The sequence below is a fragment of the Labeo rohita genome, unplaced genomic scaffold (genome assembly GCF_022985175.1).
Source record: "Labeo rohita strain BAU-BD-2019 unplaced genomic scaffold, IGBB_LRoh.1.0 scaffold_97, whole genome shotgun sequence".
NCBI classification, from domain to species: Eukaryota; Metazoa; Chordata; class Actinopteri; order Cypriniformes; family Cyprinidae; genus Labeo; species Labeo rohita.
The window spans coordinates 108188-133879 of NW_026129931.1; the positions used below are offsets into that span (position 1 = coordinate 108188).

At 38.8% G+C, this 25692-nt stretch overlaps 1 protein-coding gene across 1 annotated transcript in view; it reads left to right on the forward strand.

Annotated features, from left to right (window-relative positions):
* LOC127162573 (fibrillin-2) overlaps window positions 1–25692 on the forward strand; it is a 115431-nt gene that overhangs the window by 22365 nt on the left and 67374 nt on the right. The window contains exons 17-27 of the mRNA XM_051105368.1: window positions 317–469; window positions 1334–1387; window positions 2870–2995; window positions 3556–3681; window positions 4799–4918; window positions 5007–5144; window positions 10955–11005; window positions 11126–11251; window positions 21361–21588; window positions 21707–21832; window positions 22006–22134. Coding sequence (XP_050961325.1) covers window positions 317–469; window positions 1334–1387; window positions 2870–2995; window positions 3556–3681; window positions 4799–4918; window positions 5007–5144; window positions 10955–11005; window positions 11126–11251; window positions 21361–21588; window positions 21707–21832; window positions 22006–22134 — 1377 coding nt within the window. The remainder of the gene's footprint in view (window positions 1–316; window positions 470–1333; window positions 1388–2869; window positions 2996–3555; window positions 3682–4798; window positions 4919–5006; window positions 5145–10954; window positions 11006–11125; window positions 11252–21360; window positions 21589–21706; window positions 21833–22005; window positions 22135–25692) is intronic.

A 25692-nucleotide genomic window follows, 5' to 3' on the forward strand; every position in this document is an offset into this window, starting at 1 on the left:
GAGATCAGGCTCCTGGTTCATACAAACATCTCACTGGAATATTACAATGTTTGTAATACTGCAAATAAGGAATGTTTGGAAATTTAAAACTGATGTTTCCTACTGACAAAACTTGTTTGATTAGGAGCACTTATAAACTAATAGGACTAGAAAACACTATGTGATGAGCAGCTACACAGTGTTCTTTGAAGGTTTAGATCTTTGAAGTTTTGCAGTACTCTGTAATTAGCGTTTTTGCTCTGTCGGCAGTTGTTTTTGCGTTTCTGCAGCAGTATGGTATAGTTTTGTCTGTATTCCTCACATATTTCTGTTGCAGACACACACGTGCGCAGCACTTGTTATGGGGCTGTAAAAAGAGGCCTGTGTGTGCGGCACTTACAGCAATCTGTCACCAAGTCACAGTGCTGCTGTGCCAACCCCGACTATGGCTTTGGTGAGCCGTGCCGTCCCTGCCCTGGCAAAAACTCAGGTATGCCGATTATGCTGATCACTCTGCGAATTGCCATGTTGTTTGATATTTAGATTTTTTTAAACATCTTGCATAGCGGTAATTGATCTGTATGTGAAGTGCTCCCTATTAGGTTCCCTCAGAATTTGAGGTGGTTAGAAGCCTGTTTCTGATATCTGTTTGCTGTAGTATGTTTGTGTCTGATGATCTGTATAGGCCTGAATAGACATGTTGAGTATGGTTCATTCTTGCAGCTTGTTTCTTCATATTTCTAGTGAGAAGACATTGGTTTGAAATGGTGAGATTGGGATTTGTTGATGCGTTAATGTCCAGGGTTGATATGACACTGTGCTGAGCGCATGCGTCGAGGCATATGGGAGTCAACACGCCACAGTTTACAGCAAACTAAAACTCATTCTTCCCTTCAGGCTGTTGATTTTTCATGCACTGTTACTTTTAATGAGAGAGTTTGGGAGCAGAACCAAACCAAAATTAAGAACAAATGTAAATGAACTGCTGCTAAAACCAGCTATGCTTAATTAAGGCATCCATAAACAAATGAATGATAATTTATAAAATGGTTTGGCCTTCTGCCCGGCAGTCCGTCAGTGAAGTGCACATCAAATACGTCTCTTTTACCTGAATATTTCATGAAGATTATGGTCTGCTGTTACTCTCATTTATTATGTAGCTTCTTTAATTCTCCCATAATAAATCTGAGCTGTCCTCACACCCTCATTTATGCTCTCAGTGGAGTGTTTTTTTTTTGTGTTTTTTTTTTTTAACAGATCACTTCATGAGTGAGTGTCTGATCAAACTAAATCTGTAAATGATGCTATAATTTCACACAGAGGTTTTGTACACTGCTGTCATGTGCTGTTCCAGGTGAGTTTCAGGCCTTGTGTGCAAGTGGTGTTGGATTTTCTGCTGATGGCAAAGGTAAGTCTGATATCATGCTTTATGTTTTATCGTGCAGATAGTGACATGCTAATGTTAGAACACATTACATGATTTTAACTCTGATTTGCAGTCTGCACGAGTCGATGCTTGCTGCTGAAAGTCAGACCCAGTCTGTAGATTTTGGGCAGTCAGAGTTGACAGATTTCTCAGAAAATGACATATTCTGTGTTGGGTAAAATTATAATTCCATCCAGCTCAGGTCCTTTTCAGGGTAATTATAGTTAACTAAAACTAACTACTCTTAAAAAAAAAAAAAATGAAGTAAAGTAAAATAATAATATTAATATTAAATAATAAACAAGGCACCATTTTTCATTTTCATTTACAGTAGTTTAACATTATGTACTACAATAATTAAAGGCATGGCAAGACAATTTATATAGCACAATTCATACACAAAGTGCTTTACATAAAAAAAGAGTTAAAGTATTCATGCAATAAATGCATGAGAAATAAAAATAATGGAAGAAAATAAAAAATATTAAAATGATTTTAAATGTATTAAACGGCTGAAGAAGGAAAAAGGATACATAAATGAAATCATTGGGACATAGCTGTGCATTTACTGAAAGAGCACTGTGCTATGTTTTGAGTCAGAATTTAAATATGGCTACTGACTTAGCACATGTGATCTCTGAGGACTGGCGTGATATGCTTAGATTTTCTGGTTCTAGTCAGAATCCTGGCAGCAGCGTTCTGGATGAGCTACAGCTGGCTAATGGTCTTTTTTGGGAAGGCTGGTCAGGAGTCCATTACAAGTAGTCCACCTGCTGCTGATAAAAGCAGGAACAAATTTCTCCAAGTCTTGACTGGAAACAAAACATCTCTTGCAATGTTTTTGAGAAGAGATTAGTTACTGCTTTGACATGATTACTGAAACTAAGTTCAGACTCAGAATCACAACAATTTTTAGTTGCTTGATCCCTAGAGTCAAGGTACGCATTCCCCTTGAGAACTTCATCTTTGTTTCCAAGTGCAATGAATTCAGTTTTCCCTTTGTTTAACTGAAGAAAGTTTTGGCACATCCAGCTGTTTTAATTTCATTAAAAACTGGCAGTCAATGGGGCTGTCATTCGGCGATAAAGGCAATCTGGGTGTCATCTGCGTATAAATAAATACAAAAAACTAAAAATAACATAAAAAAAAAAAAACAAAGAGACGTGTTTCTCTTGGAGTTTGTTGAGTTTGGAATGACTTGAAGGTCTGATAGTGTGTGATCCTCACACGGCAAATGTTAAATCTGTTCAGATTTTAGTGTTTTCCAGCCTTATTACAAGATTACACTAACAAATCTATGTATGTCATTGGTATTGCAGTGCTCCATTCGGTAAGTTGTCTTAACCTTATGTAACACTGTACTAAAGGACAGATTTCTCTGTTTCTCACATTGTAAGTGTAAGTGTATTTTTCCCTTAACCAGTTTTTAATCTTCATAATATTTTGTATTTCCTTGTGAGACAGACATTAACGAGTGTGCTCTGGATCCTGAAATCTGCTCTAACGGAGTGTGTGAGAATCTCAGAGGAAGTTTCCGCTGCGTCTGTAACGGTGGCTATGAAAATGACCAGACTGGCAGAAACTGTCTGGGTCAGTTGACCTTAAATATGCACAGATGAGTATCAGACTACTAACAGCCCCTCTGACAGCAGATGGACAGATTCACAGTTGTTTTTAATACAGTTTCACGAGTTGGCCTGCCCATCCAGTCCTGATGGGCAATGGTAAACAAACTCGGCTTGCTGTCTTTAATGGAGGCTCGGTGCAATGAGAGCTGCTTATATAGGCTCACAATGATGATTGACAGGACTGAACGACTTGCCAATTTAATTGCTTGACATTAAATTACAAGCAATAAATTAAGTTCCAAACGTAGGTTCGGGACCTACGTTTGGAACTTCATTTATTGCTTGTAATTTAATGTCTGTTAGGTATATATTTGACTGGTAAATATCTGTTGAATGTTTTTGGTTCCTGAAAGAACATAGCAATACATTGTAATAAATATGTAAATAAATAAATGAAATAATAATAATAATAACAATAATAATAATAATGCTTGGACTTTTAGATGTATGATGTGGAAGTATATTAGTCTGATGTGTTTCATGACCCAGCATCCTCTCAGGTTCTGTGATCTCTGTTTGCAGACATTGATGAATGTGTAGTGAACAGTCTCCTCTGTGATAACGGCCTGTGCCGAAATGTGCCCGGCAGCTACAGCTGCACCTGCCCGGCGGGATACACCTTCAGACACGACACGGAGACGTGTGATGGTCAGTTACAACTGATTTTTAAACGTCGCTTTAGTTCTCTTTATTCCTTCGGAATCTGTGTGTGTGGAAAAGTGCTGTAAATTCCAGAAGCAGGTGTTCCACCTGAAAGGAGACAGGCCTTACATGCCCTAACATGTCTGCTGAAGACAGTGCATTTCTACAAGATTATTCTAATGTTGTTGAAAGAAGTCTCTTCTCCTCACAGAGGCTGCATTTATTTGATTTTACAAAAAAACAAAATACAGTAAATACAGATATGTTGTCCCCCCTAAAGATATAATTACAAGCAACTCTGTGTATTGTAAAAAATGTAATGAACATATACTTTTAATAATTGTCTAAGTAGTAAAACAACGCAAAAAAGTTCAGAAATGAGTCCCCCTCCCTTGCCTCATAGTGGTTTGGTCCACAGCCTGCTTTCCCCCTTTACCGACATACACACGAGTCCGGTGGGACAGAGCAAAGCTCTTCAGTAGTTATGTGTCAGCAACTTAGGCTGTCAAGGCTATTTTACTCACTTTAAACTTCGGGTGAATTGATTCTTTCTCTTTAATACAGATGATTAGCCATGACAAAAAATGATGATATCTGATGTATTTTTCTATGAGCGATTATAAGGTTACCAAGCTTAGCTTGTTTAATACTGTAGCTTGTCACCCACTACAACTAACAAGGCGTTAAGCCTGTGTGTGAACTGATATTGGGCTAATATTGTAGATATACCGATGTATTGGGTTTTGCTCGTTGTGATGTTAAGTGGCAGATCATTGGGCTTGCTGCGGTTTAATATCTAAATAAGAGACGTCCTCCGTCCCAGACCAAACCTAAAATACTATGTGGAGGACGCAAAATAATTCAATAATTATAATGTGACCGCGTGGTGAACTTATGAACCAAACTCATATTTAAACACGGTCTCCATGCTGTGTACACGTATCTATCCTTACAAGTACAATTTTGACTGTATTATTTGTGTTCCCTTTAAAAAATTGCTCTTGAGAAATTTGTTTATTGTCCCCTCTACTGTTAGATGAAATGTACGCCCTTGGGTGTACATATCTTTATTCAGTTCTCAGGACAGTCAGATCATATGACCGTTCAGTGTTCTGTTCTCCAGATGTGAACGAGTGTGCGAGCAGCCCGTGTATTAATGGAGTCTGTAAGAACAGTGTGGGCTCTTTCTCCTGTGAGTGCCCACTAGGAAGTAAACTGGACTCCACTGGACTTTTATGTGTTGGTAAATTTACACACACACCTTATGATTTTAATGTCATAATTCACAGTTATTCTGGAAAATAAATGTAAAACATGTCTTTCTTTCTCAGACAGTCTGAAGGGCTCGTGCTGGTTAACCCTTCAGGACGGCCGCTGTGAAGTGAACATTAATGGAGCTACGCTGAGGTCTCAGTGCTGTGCCACGCTGGGAGCGGCCTGGGGCAGCCCATGTGAACCATGTCAAAGCGGTATGAAAACGCTATTGCTCACTCTACAGAGTTCTACAAGAATTAAATATTTAGTACTACTTTAGTGTACTATACACTGTCGATTCGTCAGCGTCTGTCCTTTGCTCAGTTGCTTTTTGGGGGTTACTCTGGAGTCCTCCCCATGGACAGCATGCCAAATACGCTTAACCTTTACTTTGTTAATTAAATAATTAAAATAATGAATAATAATTAAAATAATAATGAATTAAAATAAGTGTGAACTTGTGAAATGGTGTTTGTAAGAGCCATATTTGGGTTTAGGTGACTTATCTGTGGAATAAGTACAATTAATTTAGTTTTACATTATCACATTGTATAAATGCAGTTTAACAGAACATAGTTAACAGAAACTATACAGTTTAATTTCAGAAATTAAAACTTTCATACTTTAATTAACCGTAGCAGCATCTTACCTGTATGTACTTACCCGATTTCCTGTCACATGGTAGTAGACACACCCCTTTGATGTGCAGGTGGCCCGATGTGGTGGCTTCTTTAATTATGCCATTCACGAAGGGTGCAAGGGGTGAGATGGCAAGACGGTACAGTTTTCAGACCGCAAACAAATGCAAATTATTGCTTTAGTTTTTTACTTTATTTTCATTATTTGTCAATTCAAGAAAGAGAACCGGATTGTCTGAATAAAGCAACATCCAATTTAAATCAACTCTCTGTGCGTGCTTACTATGGATTGTGTGTCGGGAGCCCTTGCCATTAACCTCACGTGGCAAGTTTGGTTGGAAAAGCCATTACAATGTTTTATTAACAAAGTTCGGGAGGAGCACGTCCAGATAATTAACCTAATTAACACTACAAGAGCACAAGTAATCAGTAATCAACCCTATTAACGAGACAAGAGATGTATAGATATGTGTGTGTGTGTGTGTTTATATATATATATATATGTGTATATATATATATATATATATATACACAGCAGACCTACCTTCGTTCCTTGACAGTTTTCCAGCATCCCTCCACCACCCCATCTCCTTACTTACAACTATTCCTATCTTAACCTGTGGAGGTGTATTTTGGGTTCGGGCCAAAATTCTGAGCTCGGAGCTCTCCCCTTAACCTTTACTCTGTTTATTATGCGTAAGTGTGAACTCACGAAACAGTGGTTTATTGTGGCCCTATCTTTAAATAAATTCAATTATAATTATATTATTTTTAAGGATAATAAAATATATCTCAACTAATGCAGTAAACTATATAGAGAACCATTTACTTGCACATTACGTTAATATTAAAGATTACAATTAACAACAGACCTTAAACTATTACATTTGATTACTATTTAATTTTAGAAATAGAATAATTTAGAAATAGAAATTTCATTAACTTTTTAAATATAATTATTATAATTAATACAATTATTTTTTAACTTCAATTCATTGTTGAAATATAACCATTTACACAGTGGTTGGCTAACAGTGTTGCATGACAGATTTATTTAAACATACATTAAATGGTTAAGACATCACCAACATGTTAAAGGGGTCATCGAATGCTCATTTTCCATAAGTTGATATGATTTTTTAGGGTCTTAATGAAAAGTCTATAATATACTTTGATTAAAAATTCTCAATTGTTGTGTAAAAAACAACACCATTTTTACCTTGTCAAAATCAGCTCTGCAACAATCATCTCATTCTGGTTGAGGCTGCTTTAAATTTTAATGAGCTCTGCTCGCCCCGCCCCTCTCTTCTCTCTGTGGAGTGACGAGCCTGTTTACTTTAGCTGCATTTAGCCGTGTTTAGCCGCTAAACTTGCTAACTAGCACATTATTAGGAAAGGCGATTGCAGCGATTCATAAAAAAAAAAACCTTATACTCACTTCTGCTGTAAGTGAAGCTGGATCATGAATGATTCGCACAAACATAGACACATTAATGTAGTTCAGGAGGTGCATTCCCTTCACAAACAAACGTAATCCACTGCATCTTCAGCGGCTCAGATGTCGGGAGTAAATGACGACCACTATGTTCATTATTACATCCAGCAGAAAAAGGGGATATTATTTTTACAGATTAATTAAAAACCACTGCATGGATTTTTATCATTATAGGGTAGATTTGTACATACACTGCCAACACACATTAATGTTCAAACAACATGTAAAAGTGAACTTAGCATCCGATGACCCCTTTAAATAAAATGAAGATATGGGCTAATATAGTGCATATATTTAGCGAAATGTTCATTTCTCTAGCAAATTAATAAGCTGTGGAGACTAATTCTGCATGACTTTAACAAGCTGTTATCTAAGCAGCTCATTTATTATTATTATTTTTTATTATTATTATTATTATTAAACAAAACATCACAGCAGAAAATCACAGGAGAAACTGTGTGGCAGTACAAACAGCACAAGACAAAGAACCGAGGTGAATGAAGGCAAGATATGCATTAAATATTGAGGGGTAAAACAAGGGACAGATGGGACTAATGAATTAACTAATTGAAACAAATTAGAAAAGGGAACATGGGGAACAAAAACACAGGAAATGTCCCAGGTTACATGTGTAACAATGGTTCCCTGAGATTGGGAACGTTACATACATAACCTGAGACATTCACTTTTGAAGTGGAAGGCACGTGTAAACACATGGCAGTAATCAATGGCAGATGATAGTCCATGATGTGTCACACAGAGCAGCTGTTAGTATGAAAGGGTTATACATCAACTCTTTTGTCTGCATAAGATGCCTGGGCAGACCCTAGGTATGGGGAACACTATGGGAAACTAATACCCACCATACTATGCTGAGGGAATGCCTGCCACACTAGGCCAGCTGGAATTTGTTTGTTAAGCGTGCAGAACAGCCACCCAATAAAGCATTACAATAATCTAATCTTGAGGTCGTGAACGCGTGAATTAACATTTCTGTATTTGACATTGAGAGCATAGGTTGTAATTTCAATAGGTTTTTGAGATGGAAAAATGCAGTTTTGCAAATGCTAGAAATGTGGGTTTCGAAGGAAAGATTGCCATCAAACAGCACACCTAGGTTCCTAACTGATGATGAAGAATTGACAGAACAGCCATTAAGTATTAGACAGTGTTTTAGGTTATTACATGCAGAGGTTTTAGGTCCAATAATTAACACCTCTGTTTTCTCAGAATTTAACAGTGTTAAATTACTCATCATCCAGTTTTTTATCTCAACTACACAATCTGTTAGTTTTTCAAATTGGTATGTTTCGCTGGGCTGCGAAGAAATATGGAGCTGAGTATCATCAGTATAACAGTAAAAGCTAACACCATATTTCCTGATGATATCACCCAAGGATAACATGTAAAGCGTGAAAAGTAACGGCCCAACTACTGAGCCTTGAGGTACTCCATACTGCACTTGTGATCGATACGATACCTCTTTTTCACTGCTATGAATTGATGGCGGTCAGATAAGTACGATTTGAACCATGCCATTGCGCTTCCACTAATGCCAACATCATTTTAAAGTCTTGTAACCGTTCGCCTACATCAGACAGGTCACACAAATAAACATGGTTCTATTCTCGTGTCTAAACGTGTCTTTACACTCTCTTGGCTACAAAATTAAACAGAAAAACCACAACAACCGATATGTGCTGCCCAACTCTTCATATATTATTTACAAGTGCACCACAAACGTACACACAATATATGTAAATATAGAAAGAGTGTGTGTATGTGTGTGTAAAGTTCCGAAGTCCGTGCTCGTGTATGCAGGTGTAAGTGGATCAGCCTCACCGGGGGGTTGAAGTCCGTGAGCACAATCCAAACGAGCTGTACCGTATAAAAAATCCTCCGGCAACATTCTCCACGAGTCCCGAGTGGAGAGTCAATCCCAATAGGTAAAACAACGGCAAAAACGGTATCTTGAAATCAGTAAAGCGATCGCAAAGAATCCAACAAAAGAAGGCCCAGGCAAAACACCATCTCCAGTTATAGTAAAAACCCTTTTATGTGGCAGCGCTACAGTCTATTCAAAAGAATGTTGTGGTCAATAGTGTCAAACGCACTAATAGAAACAACCACAATCAGATGATAAGAGCAGATCACTTGTAACTCTAATAAGAGCAGTCTCAGTACTATGATACAGCCTAAATCCAGACTGGAAATCCTTACAGATACCATTTTTCTCTAAGAAGAAACATAATTGTGAGGATACTACCTTTTATAGTATCTTTGACAGAAAAGGCAGATTTGAGATTGGTCTATAACTAATTAACTCCTTGGGGTCAAGTTGTGTGTTTTTTTTTGTTTTTTTGTTTTTTTTAATGAGAGGCTTAATAACAGACAGTTTGAAGGTTTTGGGGACATATCCTAATGACAATGACGAATTAATAACACTCAGAAGAGGATCTATGACTTCTGGAAGCACGTATTTTTAGTAGCTTAGATGGAATAGGGTCTAACATGCATGTTGTAGCTTTAGATGATTCAACAAGTTTATACAATTCTTCCTCTCTTATAGTAGAGAATGAATGGGGTTATGTTTGTTTTCTTCTAAAAGAGATGAAAAGTAATCAGATACAGAAAGAAACTGTATCTAAAGTGCCAAAAAAGAGAGTTCATACTTTCTGTTACATCATCAAGTTTTCTGAGGTATTGGATATGCTGAGGAAATCAGACAAGTCAGGAAGATTAATTACAAAGCCTTTTGTGGTGGAAGCTCCTTGATGCTACCATACTTGCAACAAGGAGTTAAATTGACAGTTTTCATTATCTGGTGTATACATAAGACTAGATAATGAACCGAGATATCATCGCTTTGCTGCAGCATTTCAGTGCCATTAACATCAATTCCATGTAACAGTATTAAATCTAGAGTATGATTTTGACAATGAGTAGGTCCTGATGCGTGTTGTCTAATCCCAATCCCAATACTGATCCCAGTGCATCTTTTTCATTATTAACATGGATATTAAAATCACCAACAATTAAGACTTTATTTGCAGCCAACACTAACTCAGATAGAAAATCAGCAAATTCTTTAATAAAGTCTGTATGGTGCCCTGGTGGCCTGTATACACAATTCATTCAAATGAGTTATACTTGAAGCCTGACCTCTGAGAAATACTCAAAATATTGCTATAAATTGTAGCAACATATCCCCCTTTACCTTTTAGATGTGACTCATGTTTATAACAGTAATTTTGAGGGGTAGACTCGTTTAAGATTAGAGAGTGGTAGTTTATTGTTGATTTTTAACTCTACAGTTGTGCAATAAAATTCACTTTAAAGATTCACTTTTAATTTATTAAGATGACATGAAAAAATGCCATAAATCCTTTTAAGATGAAAATGACATGAAATGACCATCATATCCAATAGATGGCAGCAGAGGATCACTCATTAGCTCAGTTACCATTTACACTTGCTAGTTTTCACACCTTGGTTTTGGATTTATTTTAAAATGACTTATAACAAATTTTTGTACTTTTACTGTAGTTAAGTATAAAGTTTAGCAAGTACAATTAAATAACAAATTCATTAAATATTTTGAAATAGTATGAGATTTAAACATTGCCTTAAGTTTTATCTTTAACTGTAGAAGCCGCTATATTTAGCCAACACAGACTTGTTGCTGCTGTAGTTTTGTTGCTCTGACTTTACTCTGCATTAATGCACATCTCTATTTTGACATTTGCAGTGCAATCACTCAATTCCAATTCATTAAAAAATGCCAAAGATTGGCTCCATTAATCGGCCAGCCAATCAGTCTGTTGATCTCTAATGTTGTGTTTTGATTATAAACTTTTTTTGAACATTTTTCATTGATGATTTATGTACACAGATCCCAAATGTGAACGAGGATTTGCTCGGCCAAGAGGGGCTTTGTGTGAAGGTGAGGTCTTGACTGACCCATAAATTGTAGATTCTGTGATTTTGACTTAAGGTCACCAAGTTAATTGCAATGCACTTTCTCCTTGCCTCTCTCTCTCTCTCTCTCTCTCTCTCTCTGTAGATGTAAATGAATGTGAGGTGTTTCCTGGTGTGTGTCAGAATGGGCACTGTGTGAACACTAGAGGTTCTTTTAAATGTCAGTGTCCAGAGAGTCTCACACTGGATGTCACTGGACGTGTCTGTGTGGGTGAGTCACAGTGGAGTGTTAATGTCATAATGCATTTACCCTCGACATAGCCACAATCACTAAATCAGACTTTATTATTGTTAGTAGCACATAATCAGTGCTGGATTGCTTACAATTTGTAGTCTGCTACTTATTACAAATGACTTGGTAGAAAAACTGTGTATTGTCCATTAAATTACAGATTATAGATAGTGTATTTTCATTACTTTTTGATTACTGTTAGATTACATTGTTTATCACATAGCTTGGATTATTTTGTGGCATAACAGTTTAAAAGTACAAAATAAGAAGAAAATATATTGTGCATTAAACATTATACTGTGTAAAGCCTTCCAAATACATATAATACCTGATTAAATGACTCGCTGAGTAATAAAACTAAAACTTAAAATGTGTTTGTCAGGAGTAGACTAGATATGCAATGTTGAGAAAACACTATTCTGGCATAGATGCTGTAGAGCCGCCCCTGCATGAGCTGGTCTCTGAGGCACGTGTAGGCTAACAGCAATATTTCTATGACCTTGTGTGTTGTGTGGTTGTGAAAAAGAAAACAGGAAGAATTGTCACACGTCTGTCTAAAGCCAAATGTTGAGGGAGAAAAGTCTTGATAATGGAATTAGGCACTAGAGCTGCTGTTTCCTTGACTTCAAGAAAACTTTACAAACCATTACTAGCCCATAAACCACTATGCACTACTAATGCAGTTCTAAAAGTGAGGTGGTATCTCCAGCAGGGGTCTTTGTAGCAGCCCCACTATTTGGCAGAGTGTGACTTAAGAAAAAAGGCTGCCTGATTCATGAATAGGAGACTTATTCACATCTCCGGGAAGGGAACCAAGACTTTACCTAACTGGACCTCTTAAACACAATGAAGAAAGTCAGTCAACTTAATTTGTTTCCCAACAATGCTCCACAATGTTCTTCTATGCACAGGTAAGCAATGGCTGTGGTCTCATGAGTGTGATCTGTCAAAGAGTGTTGTTGTTATCAAAGAGCGTTTTGAACCATTACAATTAAGAGTTGACTGCTCGATAGGGCTGCACAATAAATCGCATGCGATATCCATGCGCATTTTGTCATTAAAGCCGGTTCTGTAATCAGCAGTAAATCTCCATCACGTGCACGTGTAAATACCAAATTTAATGTTTTTACTTAACTCACTTCAAAACTTCAGTCGAGTGATTGAAATAAATCCTTCTGTGAGATGATGTGGCTTCTTACACAGAATAAGGCACGCATAATATTTTATAGCATTCTAAGCAGTAATAAAAGCAATGTCGAATAGCACTGCATTATTATGTACTGTATTATAATGAAAATTACAATAAGAAGTCAGATAAACCATATATTGTTGTAATTGTGTGTTTATTAGTCACATTAAATCAATGACAGCAGTTAAATCTTCTGTTTATTCAGCTGCAGCGATCGTGGTATTTCCTGGATTTCTTCTTCGGGGTGTATTTGGAGTTTCCGCGCGAGAGCACCTCTGGCCTTCGGATGGTGATTTACTTCTGATCACAGAACCGTGCTTCACTGACAAGATGCGCACATGAATAATGCAGCTTTTCGTAATATCGATTGGCGATATTGTCACGATTTATTGTGTAGCTGCTACAACGAGGTTCAAATCGAACAGTTGTCAAGAACCTGTCAATCGTGACAGCAGATGCAAAAAGCTCCTGGTCCCTCACCACTAAATGATGTTTTATTAATAAGGTTCAGGAGGAGTGCATCAGATGCCTAGCCTAATTATCACAAGAGGAGCTCACTCAAGCTAATCTACGGTACAAATTTAAATACAGCTGACTTGCCTCTATCCATCCGTCTGCTACCATGTCGCAAAGGCAAACTTCCCCGTCTGAAGACGATTCTGAAGACTCTCCTCCGGCCGGCCGCAGGACCGTGCCTTCCCCGCATGTCGCCCCAAGTGAACCCCAGGCCGAGCCCGAAAGGCCATGTGTCGCCCTAAGACGCCTCAGCCTCCCCTTGTCTCCTCCGGCGAGAACCCCAGCCGACTCCCCAGCATCCTCCTATCGATCGGTCAGACCAACAATTCCGCCCATAGAGAAATGGACTATGGCGAGTCAGAATCTACAGGGTTCGTACGGGTGCTGGAAATCCTGGAAAATGCTTGATTTTTAATATAGTGTTTTCAAGGTTAGAAAAGTGCTTGGATTTTGGACAAAGTGCTTGAACCTGCTTGAATTTGAAATTGCATTGCTTTCATAATAATTCGTTATCTTACGGAGTAGTTTTCCTTTTAGCTAAAAATGCATTTTGCACATAACGAAAATAACTCCGCTCGAGTCCGCGCTTGTGGCTGTAGCGGTGTAATCTTCCAGTGGATGCGCGCCCTCTGTTGGAGCAGAGTGGGAGGTGAAAACATGCCGGGAGGTTGCCGTTTCAATGCTCGTTGGCTGGAGGACGAAAAATACAAATTATGGCTAAAACGTGGACCAAATCCTCGATTAGCCATATGCAAAATATGCAAAAAGGACGTGCAGCTCTTCACCATGGGAGAGGCCGCGCTTTCAAGCCATATGAAAGGTAAGTTTTAAGTTAAGGAATTTTTGATTAGGCCAATTAGCTAATTGATTTTCACGGTCACGGTACATTAAGTTTACATTTCAGTTTGTGTGCTTACTGATTAAATTCTGCAGTCGCGTGAATTCTTTTATCAAACAACAAAGTGCTAATACGATGTAAACGATATTTATTTTTCCATTTCTACCGCCAGATTCAGTGTTTAACGGCAGTTTCGCAAATGCATAGTGAGCTCGCGCTAGACTTTTTTTTTTTAAGTTTTACTGTACGTTTCAGTAATGGGGAACGTCTATTGTTCACTTATATGATTTAATCCCAATTTGAATAACCGTTTTGGTTTTGATGTTACTTAAAAATAACCAATGTAATGAATGTCAAAATATGATGTGTCGTTTAAACGGCATTAACCAGCTAAATTCTTATTAAATAACATTAACAAAGATTAAGACATACTGTAACAAATGCATTGCTCATGGTTCAAATGAAACCTTATTGTAGTGTTAATATAATCTTTACTATATCAAGAGCAATAATCAACAAAACATATTTTCTCATAATACTGCAGCCCTGCTCTCTAATTAATTATCTCATTCTTTTTCTTTTTTCACTTATATACATTATTATACAACTTATTTATATTATGTATCATTATATTAAGTCTTCTTATTTTTTTTTTTATTGTTGTTATTTAGGGAAAAAGCATCAAGATCTGATGAGAAGACTCCTATATCCAGGTCCTGGATTGGGGGATTTTTTTCAGCAGACAAGCAATGTGTCAAGCAGCACAGCTACATCTACACCAGTTTCATATTTGCACTATTTTCATTGCAGTTTTTTGCACTTGTGTTGTTAATTGCAGATTTTTTCCTAAACTCAACAGTCTAAAGGGCACTTCCTTGCCAATTTAAGTTATTGATCGTGTAATTCACGGCATGCCATGTGAGGGCTGCTCAAGATAAGCAGAAGGCAGAAAAGAATGTTCCTATTTTACACAAAGTGTTTATTGAAATTGTATTTATCTGTCTGGTGATTATTTGTCATTTATATATAGGTTATATAGAATGCCAAGACTACTTACAGAGAGGTGATACATTTTGAACCATTAAACATGTTTTCCTTTAACCTCTTAACTGTCACCATTTGACGGGTGGGACATTTGCCATACAGTTACAACAGTACCTTAGTCCCAACCTAAGGTAATATTGACAATAATAAAAAGTAATATTGATGAAAGCTCACAAACTATGGTTTCCATATTTGGTGACTGATTTTCAAAACAGTTGACATAGGAACAGTTGTTCATTAATTTGCAGCAAGAATATTCTCGGACTCATAAGGATTTAATTTATTACATGAATTTTGAATAGTAATGCACATGAAGTATCATGTACGACTGGTCATGAAAGTTTGGTACTACACCCAAACAAAATCTGACTGTAAGCTCATTTTTTGAGATATCAACTTTAGGTAGAAAGAGACCAAACCTAAAAAGATACTTCATCCAATAACTGAACTTTTTTTTTTTTTTTAACCATTTTTGGGTGAACTATCCCAATAAATCTGTGCTCCAAAGTATTCAACAATTTAAGTTGAAATGTCATATTGTGTTTTTTTTTTTTTTAATAGCACAATGGATTTAAATGTGAAAAAGTACATATAGCATATATAAACGTAATTTACCGTGGTTGTTAGGTGCTGGAAAAGCATAAAAATGCACCTTGAAAGTGCTTGAAAAGTGCTGGAATTTGAAGTTGGAAAAGGTGTAAGAACCCTGAATCTAGCACTGGCCAAATCTGACGTCCAGCCTTCACGCAAGTTAAACAAAGCAGAGCTATATGAATTGTACAAAAATCTGCAACTTACTTACCGCTCCCCCAAGCCCTCCCCAGCCTCAAAGGCAACCAAAAGGAAAAACAAACCTTTGGTCGCATTAACGCCACTGTCTTCGTCCCGTGCAGGGCAACAACAGCCACAGCTCAGCCCTCCACCACTGCTTCGCCTGCAACCCAAGTGAGCGATTGGCCGCTTCCTCTGCCAAATACTGCCCCGCCGCCAGCTTTCTTCAAATCCTCTTTCATCACGTCTGCTTCATTTTCTGAGTTCTCCCAAAGACTATAGAATACCCAAGAATTGTCACTCGTACAGTTTTGAATGGGGAAAAATGCAACGCTCATCATGGCCTCCTCAATGAAAGAGCTAATCGCTGATTAGTAAAGTCAGCGCGTCACTGCAGCTGCAGTAAGAAGTCCCGGTTGCTATAGAAACAGTCAGTGTTCTGAGATGTGCGCTCAGTACTGCACATGCACACTGGCTTATCTAGCCTGAAAAACAAGCTTTTTAACGCTATTGAAGCATAAGGAACAATGCTTATGAGGCAGATTTCATTGGTGATTTCAAACATGAAATTTAATCATAAGCTTGATGAACAGTTTTGGAGAATTTGATGTTTCCCCATTCAGAGATATAGGTGCTGCACTTGCCTGCCCGAGAGGCGTTTCAAAGATGGCCGCCGAGTGAAATGACTTGCCTTAAATGGATTTTGGTTTTCCATCGCATTTAGTCGTCCCACCGAGATCATCTGTTCAGCCTTCCCCATAGTTGACCTCAATGATTATTTGTCAATTATAGCAGAGCTTGTGTTGTCCTACGGAGGGGGGCATTTCTATACATGCCACAAACCTTTTGTTTTTTTGTTTTTTTTGTTTGTTTTTTTTTTGCAAATGCGCAGTACAAGTCGCTCAGTGGAATTTGGGATATGATAGCTCGAGAAATTCTACTTTGCCGTCCATCTAATTTTTGGTTGCAAAAGCGGACCCAAAATTTTTGACATGCTATCAGAAGCCATTTTCTGGATCCTGTCGAACAATTAGGTGATTCCCTACCTTATTCACCTCCTAGACAATTTCCTCATCATTTTACCTCCTGATGCAATCCCAGCCGCCCATATCCTCACAACCCAAAAAGTTTTTTTTTCCGAGCTTGGGATCCCCATCGTTCAAAAAAAAAAAAAAGTGGGTCCCGCTACATCCATCAAGTTTCTAGGCATCAACCTAGACTCAGCTAAATTTCAGGTAACCCTGCCTAAAGAAAAGATCAACAGAATAATCCTTGTCTCCTCCACCCTCCTTGCCAGCCCAAGCTGTTACAACGCAAACTCCTCTCTCTGCTCGGGCACCTATATTTCGCCATCCGCATCAATACCCAAGGTCACCACTTCATCTTACACCCGCTCTCACTAGCCTCCTCAGTTCACACGCTCGAGGACCTCATTTGCCCTTCTCATGCGTGCTGCAATGAACTTACGCTTGGGATAATGTTCCTTGAACAAAGGAACCACTCTTTTACAACAACCTTGTTTCGTCTCCTGTCGACATCCAACTATTTACAGAGGCAGCTACCTCTACCGGTTTCGAGGGGTTTTACCAAGGACGCTAGTTCGCGTCTCCGTGGCCCCCCCAGCTGCAGGGCTCCCCCAATCCTCAGCTTTTCCAGCTTTACCCCCTTGTGGTAGCAGCATACCTGTGGGGGAAGGAATGGGCTTCTAAAAGCATCTTAGTGCATTGCGACAATGAAGCAGCCGTGCAGTGCATTAATAAAGGCCGTTCTCATTCTCCTACCCTCACGCTTCTCAAATTCAAGATGCTGGCTCCAGAGGCAGACTTGGTTTTTAAATTTGATCCAAATACCAACCCCACCGTCTCAGATTTAACAGTACTCTATAACAAAACAATTCCTTTTTAACCAAACAAAGCAAGACAGACCAAGTCAAAAGAGGCCATGTCATCTACGTCTTCTACCTCCCTTCTCCAATCCAACCCTATCAGTCTGTCTTCGAGTTCCTTCGCCTCAGAAATTCACAGGCTAAATCCTCCCGTGAACCCCTATTCTTAGACAAAATCAAAAAACCTGTCACTCACTTCTGGTTCCAAAAACACCTCAAATTCATCCTACAATCGTCAGGTATTCCAGCAGGAAATTTCTCCAGCCACGCTTTCGTATCGGGGCAGCAACATCAGCAGCCCAGAACGGCCTCTCCAAACAGCAGATCCAATCCCTAGGAAGATTGTTGTCAGAAGCCTTCCAAAGCTACTCCAGAACTAACCAGTCCCACATAAAAGAAGCCCACCAATTCCTCACTGGCCGACAAGCCATGTAAAGTAATCTCCCCACACCTGGTGCAATGCCCAGAGTCCTGATCTAGTCGCCACGAGAGCCCTCCCAAGCGGGTTTGCCTTTCTCACTCCCTGCCCGGCGGGCCAAACTCCACGTCTTTTCCCCTCGTCTGGAGCAAGGCCTGGAGTCTTGATCTCCCAGCAGTTGCCTCCATACTTGCTGCCCGCAAGCGAGGCTTACCTATCCGATGCCGTGAGTCTTGATCTCCCGTCAGACGTTTCGAGAGTCTTCCTGACCGTGTGCCCCAAACCACGCATTCCAACATCAGCAGCCGGCAGGGCCTACCCATCTGTAGCCTCAAAACTGGAGTATGTAGGCTCCTCCAGGCTGCCAACCAGGTGACTTCTCGATCGTCAGCCCCCGCCAGAAGAAAGTTTGCTTTTAAAGTGCTTTTATTTTGTACAAAATTGCAATAAGTCGCACTTGTGGTGTTCCAGGTCATAAATGACCGGACTCGAAAACAACTGCTTATAAATCTGTCATCATGCTGTATTTTCACCAAATATTGGATTCGATCTTTTTGTCAACTTGTTTTCTTTCATTTAGGAATGGTTTTGTGTTTCTATTTTCATCTGATTAATTGTGGGCCTCTTTTATCTGAAAGTAGGCAAAACTGTACAAAATTGCACAAAGTCACACTTGTGGTGTTCCTGGTCAAAAATGACTGGACTCCAAACGTACTCTCAGATAAATGAGGCAGACGATTAAGCAGATCCAAATAGAAAAACAAAATTGGTCCTAAATTAAAGAAAGCAAGTTGACAAAAAGAATGAATCCAATATTTGGTGATAATATAGCATAATGAGAGATTTACTGTGTAAGCAATTGTTTGGAGTCCAGTCATTTTGACCGGAAACACCACAAGTGTGATAGGAATTCGAACACAACCAGAGGGCTAGCTCAACATTACAATTACGGAGACAGGTTGAAAGAAATGCTCAGTGGCAGATTGTGAAATTAAGGTGGATGGAATACAGTGTCGGTTGTTGACAGAATCGGAGCTTACTTTTGAAAAAGCGCTGAAGCTCAGCAAGCAATAGAGACAGCAAATATAGACGTGCTGGATTTACAGTGTCAAAATAAGGTGTCCATGGACGTGTACACTAAACAATCAATGTAGGCGGTGCTCAAGTTGGAAGCAAAGAACAAATGGATGCATAAAGAGCCATGCCCGAACTGCTACAAATGCGGTGGTGATCACAAACAGCAGGAGTGTTGTTTTCTGCAAGAGCAGTGCCACAAATGTGGTAAGAAAGGACTTATGAGGAAAAAGTGCAGAGTTGGCTTACCCTCCACCAAGTTTAAGTCTAAAGGTGGAGAGGGGAAATACAAACAACAGCACGCCAGCACAGAAAAACATAGATCAGACCATCACTTTAGTGATACAGTGGAAGCCACTGCCATTGACAGGCAAGAAATTTTCACCATGCACAGTGTGGTAGAAACTCAAATTCCAAGAGTGTCTCCAATCACCTTGCTTTTAAAAGTGAATGACACTGAGGTAAATATTGAGGTGGACATGGGCTGCATTGTCACTATTATGTATTATTATGACGGAATATGCCAAGTTACGGAGTGTGGGCAAACTCCTGGATCTGAAGGATTGTTCTCTTAGCCTGAAAACGTATACGGGCAAGTCAGTAAAAATACTGGGGGCTACAGATGTAATTGTGCGGCATGGTAATCAGGTTAGAGAGCTTTCTGTGGTGGTGGTGTCTACCGAGGGAACAAACCTGCTGGGCCGGAGTTGGATTAAAGAGCTAGACATAGGCTGGAATCAAGCAAACACAGAATCAATAACACTTCAGGAGGTGTTGACCAGATATGAAGCTGTGTTTAAAGAGGGCTTTGGGACATGGACAGGTCCTCCAGCAAAAAAGAGAGACCCATCAGTTTCATGTCCAGAACTCTCACTCCAGCAGAACACAGCTACCCCCAGAGAATCCCTGGGAAAGGATACACATAGATTATGCAGGTCCGTTCCTTGGTCACATGTTTTTGAGTCTCATTGATGCTCACTCTAAGTGGATGGATGTGTATCCTGTTTCCACTGCATCTTCAGGAATTACTATTGATGTCACTTCCACTCTATTTCATGCCTCATCAAACAGCTTGGCTGACAGACATTCAAAACAATGATGAAAAAGGCAGGATAGGCAAGTGTGGCATCCAAAGTGGCACGGGTGCTGTTCAGCTACAGAACCACACCACAGGCCACCACTGGAATCAGTCTTGCAGAAATGCTGTTGGGACGAAAACTGCATTCCATGCTTGATCTATTGCATCCAGATTTGCTACAGAAAGTATGTGACAAACAAAGCAAGCAAAAACAGTATCATGACAACAAATGGCATGTCTGGAATTTTCAAGTTGGTGATGCAGTTTTGACAAGGAACTTTACTTATGGTCCCAAGTGGATTCCTGGGTTCATTGCCAAAGTGTCGGGCTCTCTCTCATACCAGGTCATGCTCGGAGACAGCAAAACAGTGCGTAGACATGTGGACCGGATTCTGTCTCGGGAGTTGAAAAGTTCGGAGTCAAAAGAGGAAGGTGTGTGGGGATGTTTCCTTAGACACTTCAGTATGTAGTGGGACAGACTCTGTCGGTAGAGACGTTGTGACAGTACCAGTGGATTTGGGTTATCAGGACCAACCTGGGACTGCTGAAAGAGAAACCCTGAGTTCAGTCCCCGAGGTGTGTAGGTCCCAAAGGACTGTTTAAAAGCCCAAACACTTGGAAGACTTTGTGTTGTGGATAAAAAAACATGCTGTAACATAAACGGGTTATGTTAAAAAGTAGTTTAGTTGGTGTTGTTATCTTTAAAGGGGGCAAGAATGTAGTACTTTGGAAATGTGATGTTTAAAAGGAATTATTATTTTTGTTTTGATTTAAGAGTAAACCAACCAAATGTTTATTTAGTGGGTAATTTCTTTATGCTCCTGGGCTTAATTAAAAAAGGAAGGTCCTGCATGACGTACAAAAAAAATCTATACCCGTACGCTCTAGCGTTGTGTTATACAGAACAATAACGCTTGCTGTGTTGTTTGGACCAGCCATCACATCTCAGTGTAATTGTTGTGCCAGGAACAAGTTATTACAGTATTAATGTGCTGAAACATGTTTTTTGATCTGACTCTTTGAAAACCATACTGATTTTGTGAGGTATAACCATTTAAGCTATTGTATAACCTCCTCAGACAACTGATTTTGATCTCAGCGCTGCTGAAGCTCTCTTGTTGCAATAATTTCAATGTGTTAATGTTAAAAAGGAATGAGGCTGAGCACTATGATGAAAAGCATCAGCCACTGAGGTTGTTCTGTACCACATCAAACACCAAACAATGCAAAGTACTGGAAGGAAATTTGCTTTCTGTGTCTCTTTTTTCCCCCCAGATGTCCGTTCAGAGCCCTGTTTCCTCACCTACGATGAAGACGTGTGTACCCACCCAGTACCAGGACGCTTGCACATGGATGTGTGTTGCTGTACAGTGGGCTTGGCCTGGGGCAAAGATTGTGAATTGTGCCCTGAGCCTGGCACTCGCCATTTTGATGCTCTGTGCCCAAGAGGACCAGGCTTCGCCAACAAAGGGGATGTGCTCACTGGCAGAGCTGTCTATAAAGGTCCAATAAATACTGTTTCTTTGAAGTATTTTGATTTCACTGGTATATTTGCTCTCATAAAGTTCATATATGTAGCATGTTTTTTTTAATGACGATTATTTAATCCACTCTTTTTCAGATATTAACGAGTGTAAAGTTTTCCAAAGCATCTGTATTCATGGAAAATGTCGGAACACCATTGGAAGCTTCAGATGTCGTTGTGACAATGGCTTTGCACTAGATACCAATGAGCAAAACTGCACAGGTGATTCCATTCTGGTATCAAATATTGTGCTTCCCAAATATGATCCAGTGATACATGTTTCAGCATTTTCAGATGAATGATTGCGCTGCTCTTTGAATTTCTGTGCATACATTTAGCTGGAAATGATAAAGCATTTCATGTGTTTCTCTGCATACATATGGGAATTTTCACAGATATTGATGAGTGTGTGATCTCTCCTGATGTTTGTGGTCATGGCACGTGTGTGAACACCCTGGGCAGTTTCCAGTGTGACTGTTTCCCTGGCTATGAGAGTGGATTTATGATGATGAAGAACTGCATGGGTGAGTGACACTTCATTGACATTAATATACTCTTTGCATTATTTAATTAAGTTTTATATGCTGTACAAAATTTCTATATTAATACATTAAACAGGTCAAGATATAACTGTCATGATATGTTATTTTATTTTGTGGCTGGAGGTTTATTTATAATGTTTTTCACATACAATGTTAACTTAAAGTTTATGCCAAAAAAAGTGAAGATATGTTTTCAGTGGACTTTCAAAATTTGCTTTGCTTGAGAAAAAATACAGTTACAACTTTCATTTGGTTTGTGACAGAAATATTTACCACTTTTTGACGATATAGATATGGCCTGGTGCAACTCGTACATTCACTGCACTGCATTCATGTTCCAAGATGTAATTTGTGTGGAAATATTACGTTATTATTATATTTAGTCTGTAAAAGACCATTAACAAAGAAAAGAAATGCTGAAGATGGACATAAAGCAGCAACAGATCAATCTCACTGTTCACGATGCACAAAGTATTGGAAGAAACTCTTAAATAATGAATTGGAGGTAGGAGCTTATATGAATGTATCTCTGAGGGGAACTGTTGCAGTTTACATCCAAATATCACCACAATGTCCACACATCCAGGTAACTGACCAAAATGTGATGTAGGTGCAAACCCTCTATCAGTCAGCTGATGTCCACACAAACAGCTGTCTGCTAAAAGCTTGACTTTCCAGGTAAACAAAAGGTAATAACACAATAAGCATTCACATTTTTACAGTATTACCAACTTGAAGCATAGCAATAGAAAGAATGACATCTTTATCCTAGATAAATATATCTGTAACACAGGGCAGATCCCCATACAACAGTGCAGGAGTAAATCAAGGTAAGTATAATACAGGTAAGTCTCACAATATGATCAGGGTGTCACTTCCAGGAGCAGGGCACATTTACAGACAGGTATAGTGAGCAGGTCTCTCTCGAAACTGAGGGACATCAACAACAGATGAGTAATAGAGGATCAAGTCCTTAAGTGCTGGAATATAAAATGTGTGATGTGTGGCCAAGTAAGGTGACCCATACTCAGAATTTGTGGTCTGCATTTCACCCATCCAAGTGCACACACACAGTAGTGAGTAGTGAACAAACACACACACACACACACACAATGTGAACACACACCCGGAGCAGTGGGCAGCCATTTTGCTGCGGCACCCGGGGAGTAGTTGGGGGTTTGTTGTCTTACTCAAGGGTCTCACCTCAGTCGTGGTATTGAAGGTGGAAGAGAGCACTGGTCATTCACTCCCCGCGCCTAAAATCCCTGCCAGTACCAAGACTTGATCCCCCAACCTTTGGGGTAAAAGTAGGGCTATGCTGATTTTATCAATTAATTCGAATTTTAATGTTTTGCCATGATTTTATTTTTAAGAAATCGAGGAATCATGATTTTAAGTAGAAATATTACCAAACGTTAGAATTAGACACTATGACAATATGCCAGTGATAACAGTAAAGAGAAGAGAATGTTCCAACCGCATAGCGCATATCGATAGGTGCCATTCACACAGAATGCGCTTTTGTGTTGCCAAAATGTGACGCGGGAAGTGTAATAGGGAAAAACATGCAAGAAGATGGGAGTGAACTTCTTTTAACATATAATATGTATAAGACAAGTTTATACAAGATGTAGTTGTAGTTCATGCATCTTCTCTGCAAAGAATGTTGTAGTTACATTTTCAAGTAGACTAGTTAAAAATCGTAAAAAACGCCCTAGTTAGAAGTTCAATTCTCTAGCCACGACTGCCAAAAAATCCTGATACTGGAGAATTAGGTCAAGAAGATCGCTATTCACAGTCATTGTCTCAAAAACATGATGAAGCGCAAGAGAATTCTTGAAAGAGACAATCCATGTAAGCAGAGATTTTTAATATAAAAAATGGTACTCAACAAAAAAGCAACAACAATTTTTTTTTTTTTTTTTTCTGACAATTTTTTCATATGTCAGGCTTCACAGGGTTAGGACTCATCAGAATCAAATATCTATCACAGTGTGATATAGGAAGTGAGTTATTTTGGCAGCTTGACTTAAACAAATTATATTTTTGCAGTGAGGAGGAATTTTTGAGGTCTGAAGCTTACAGTATTTTAGCCTGTTTATAACCATTTCATCCAGCCCATTTTGTCCCACTTTCGACAAGTAGGCTACATGGAGTCTTAAACTGATCAGTCACAACATTAAAACCACCTGCTAATATCGTGTAGGTCACCCTTGTACTGCCAAAACAGCTCTATCATTTAACAAAAATTGTTTATTTTAAAATAAAAATCACACTGATGACATCACTTGACTTCGTTCTTCCAATTTCCTAAAGATCTATGGAAAAAAAGCCGATGTTAAGTTCACTGTCTCTTTTAAGTTGTCAGAAATTTGATTATTTATCTCATGATTTCATGTGAAGCTTTTAGTTAAAGTCACTGATGTGACCTGCTTTATTGTTAGAGAATTGTAAAAAACTAGAATACAAATGGATTAAACAACATAATTTAGTGAGTATACCATGATTGACAACATGTGGTTTGATAGCTTGCAGCAGCCATTTTGTGAAATGCATTTTTCATGAAAATTTTCACTGGTGTTACTTTCCTTATGGGTAATTAAATGCACAAAAACATTTTTAAAAAATCATTAGACCGTCATTTATGTGTATTTATGAAATCAAAAGGTAATCTAATAATGTGGTCTTAACAAACAAAGTTGGGAGGAGCATGTCCAGTTTTGCTTCCTTCTTTTCTGAGAAGATCAATAATATCAGAAAGATGATTAGCACATCCTCAAGTTATGCAGAGGTCAGACGGATTCAGCTGCAATTTCAAAAAGAAGTTACTATGTTTTTGAAGAAACTGATAGCAACATTTTGGAAGAAATAGTACAGCACCTTTAATCGTCAACTTGCTACCTTGACACACTTCCCACATCTTTTTTTCAAAAGTGTGCTTAACTGTTTAGAAGACGATCTCTTAGAAGTGGCCTCACTTCTTTCTGGGACTTTTCTAAACTCCCTGAAAACTGCAGTTGTTAACCCCCTCCTGAAAAAGAGCAATCTTGATAACACTATATTGAGCAACTACAGACCAATATCAAATTCCAATATCATAATAATCATTTTTATTCTTAAGTGTTTTAATTCATTTTAAATTAAATGTTCTTAAATTCTTTTCTTTTATTGTGTTTTTTTATGATTATTTTAATTCCTTTTATGTACACCACTTTGAATTACCATTGTGTGTGAAATGCGCTATATAAATAAACTTGCCTTGCCTTGGTCTAAGGGGTAACTCCAGCTCTCGAGTGGTGGCATGCTGAGCTGTTCTGTAATGTAGACAAGGCCTCACTGAAAGAGCAGCCTTGTGCCAAGTAAGCTGTCAGACCATTTTTAATGACTGATTGAATCTCTCTACACCCCTATTTGACTGTGGGTGATAATAAGCTGTTTGTGTGCGTTTGATGCCTTTGCTTTGGATGTGTCTGGTAAACTCAGCAGACACTAGTTGAGGGCCATTGTCCATTGTCAAGGTCCTTGGCAGGCACCAGCGGG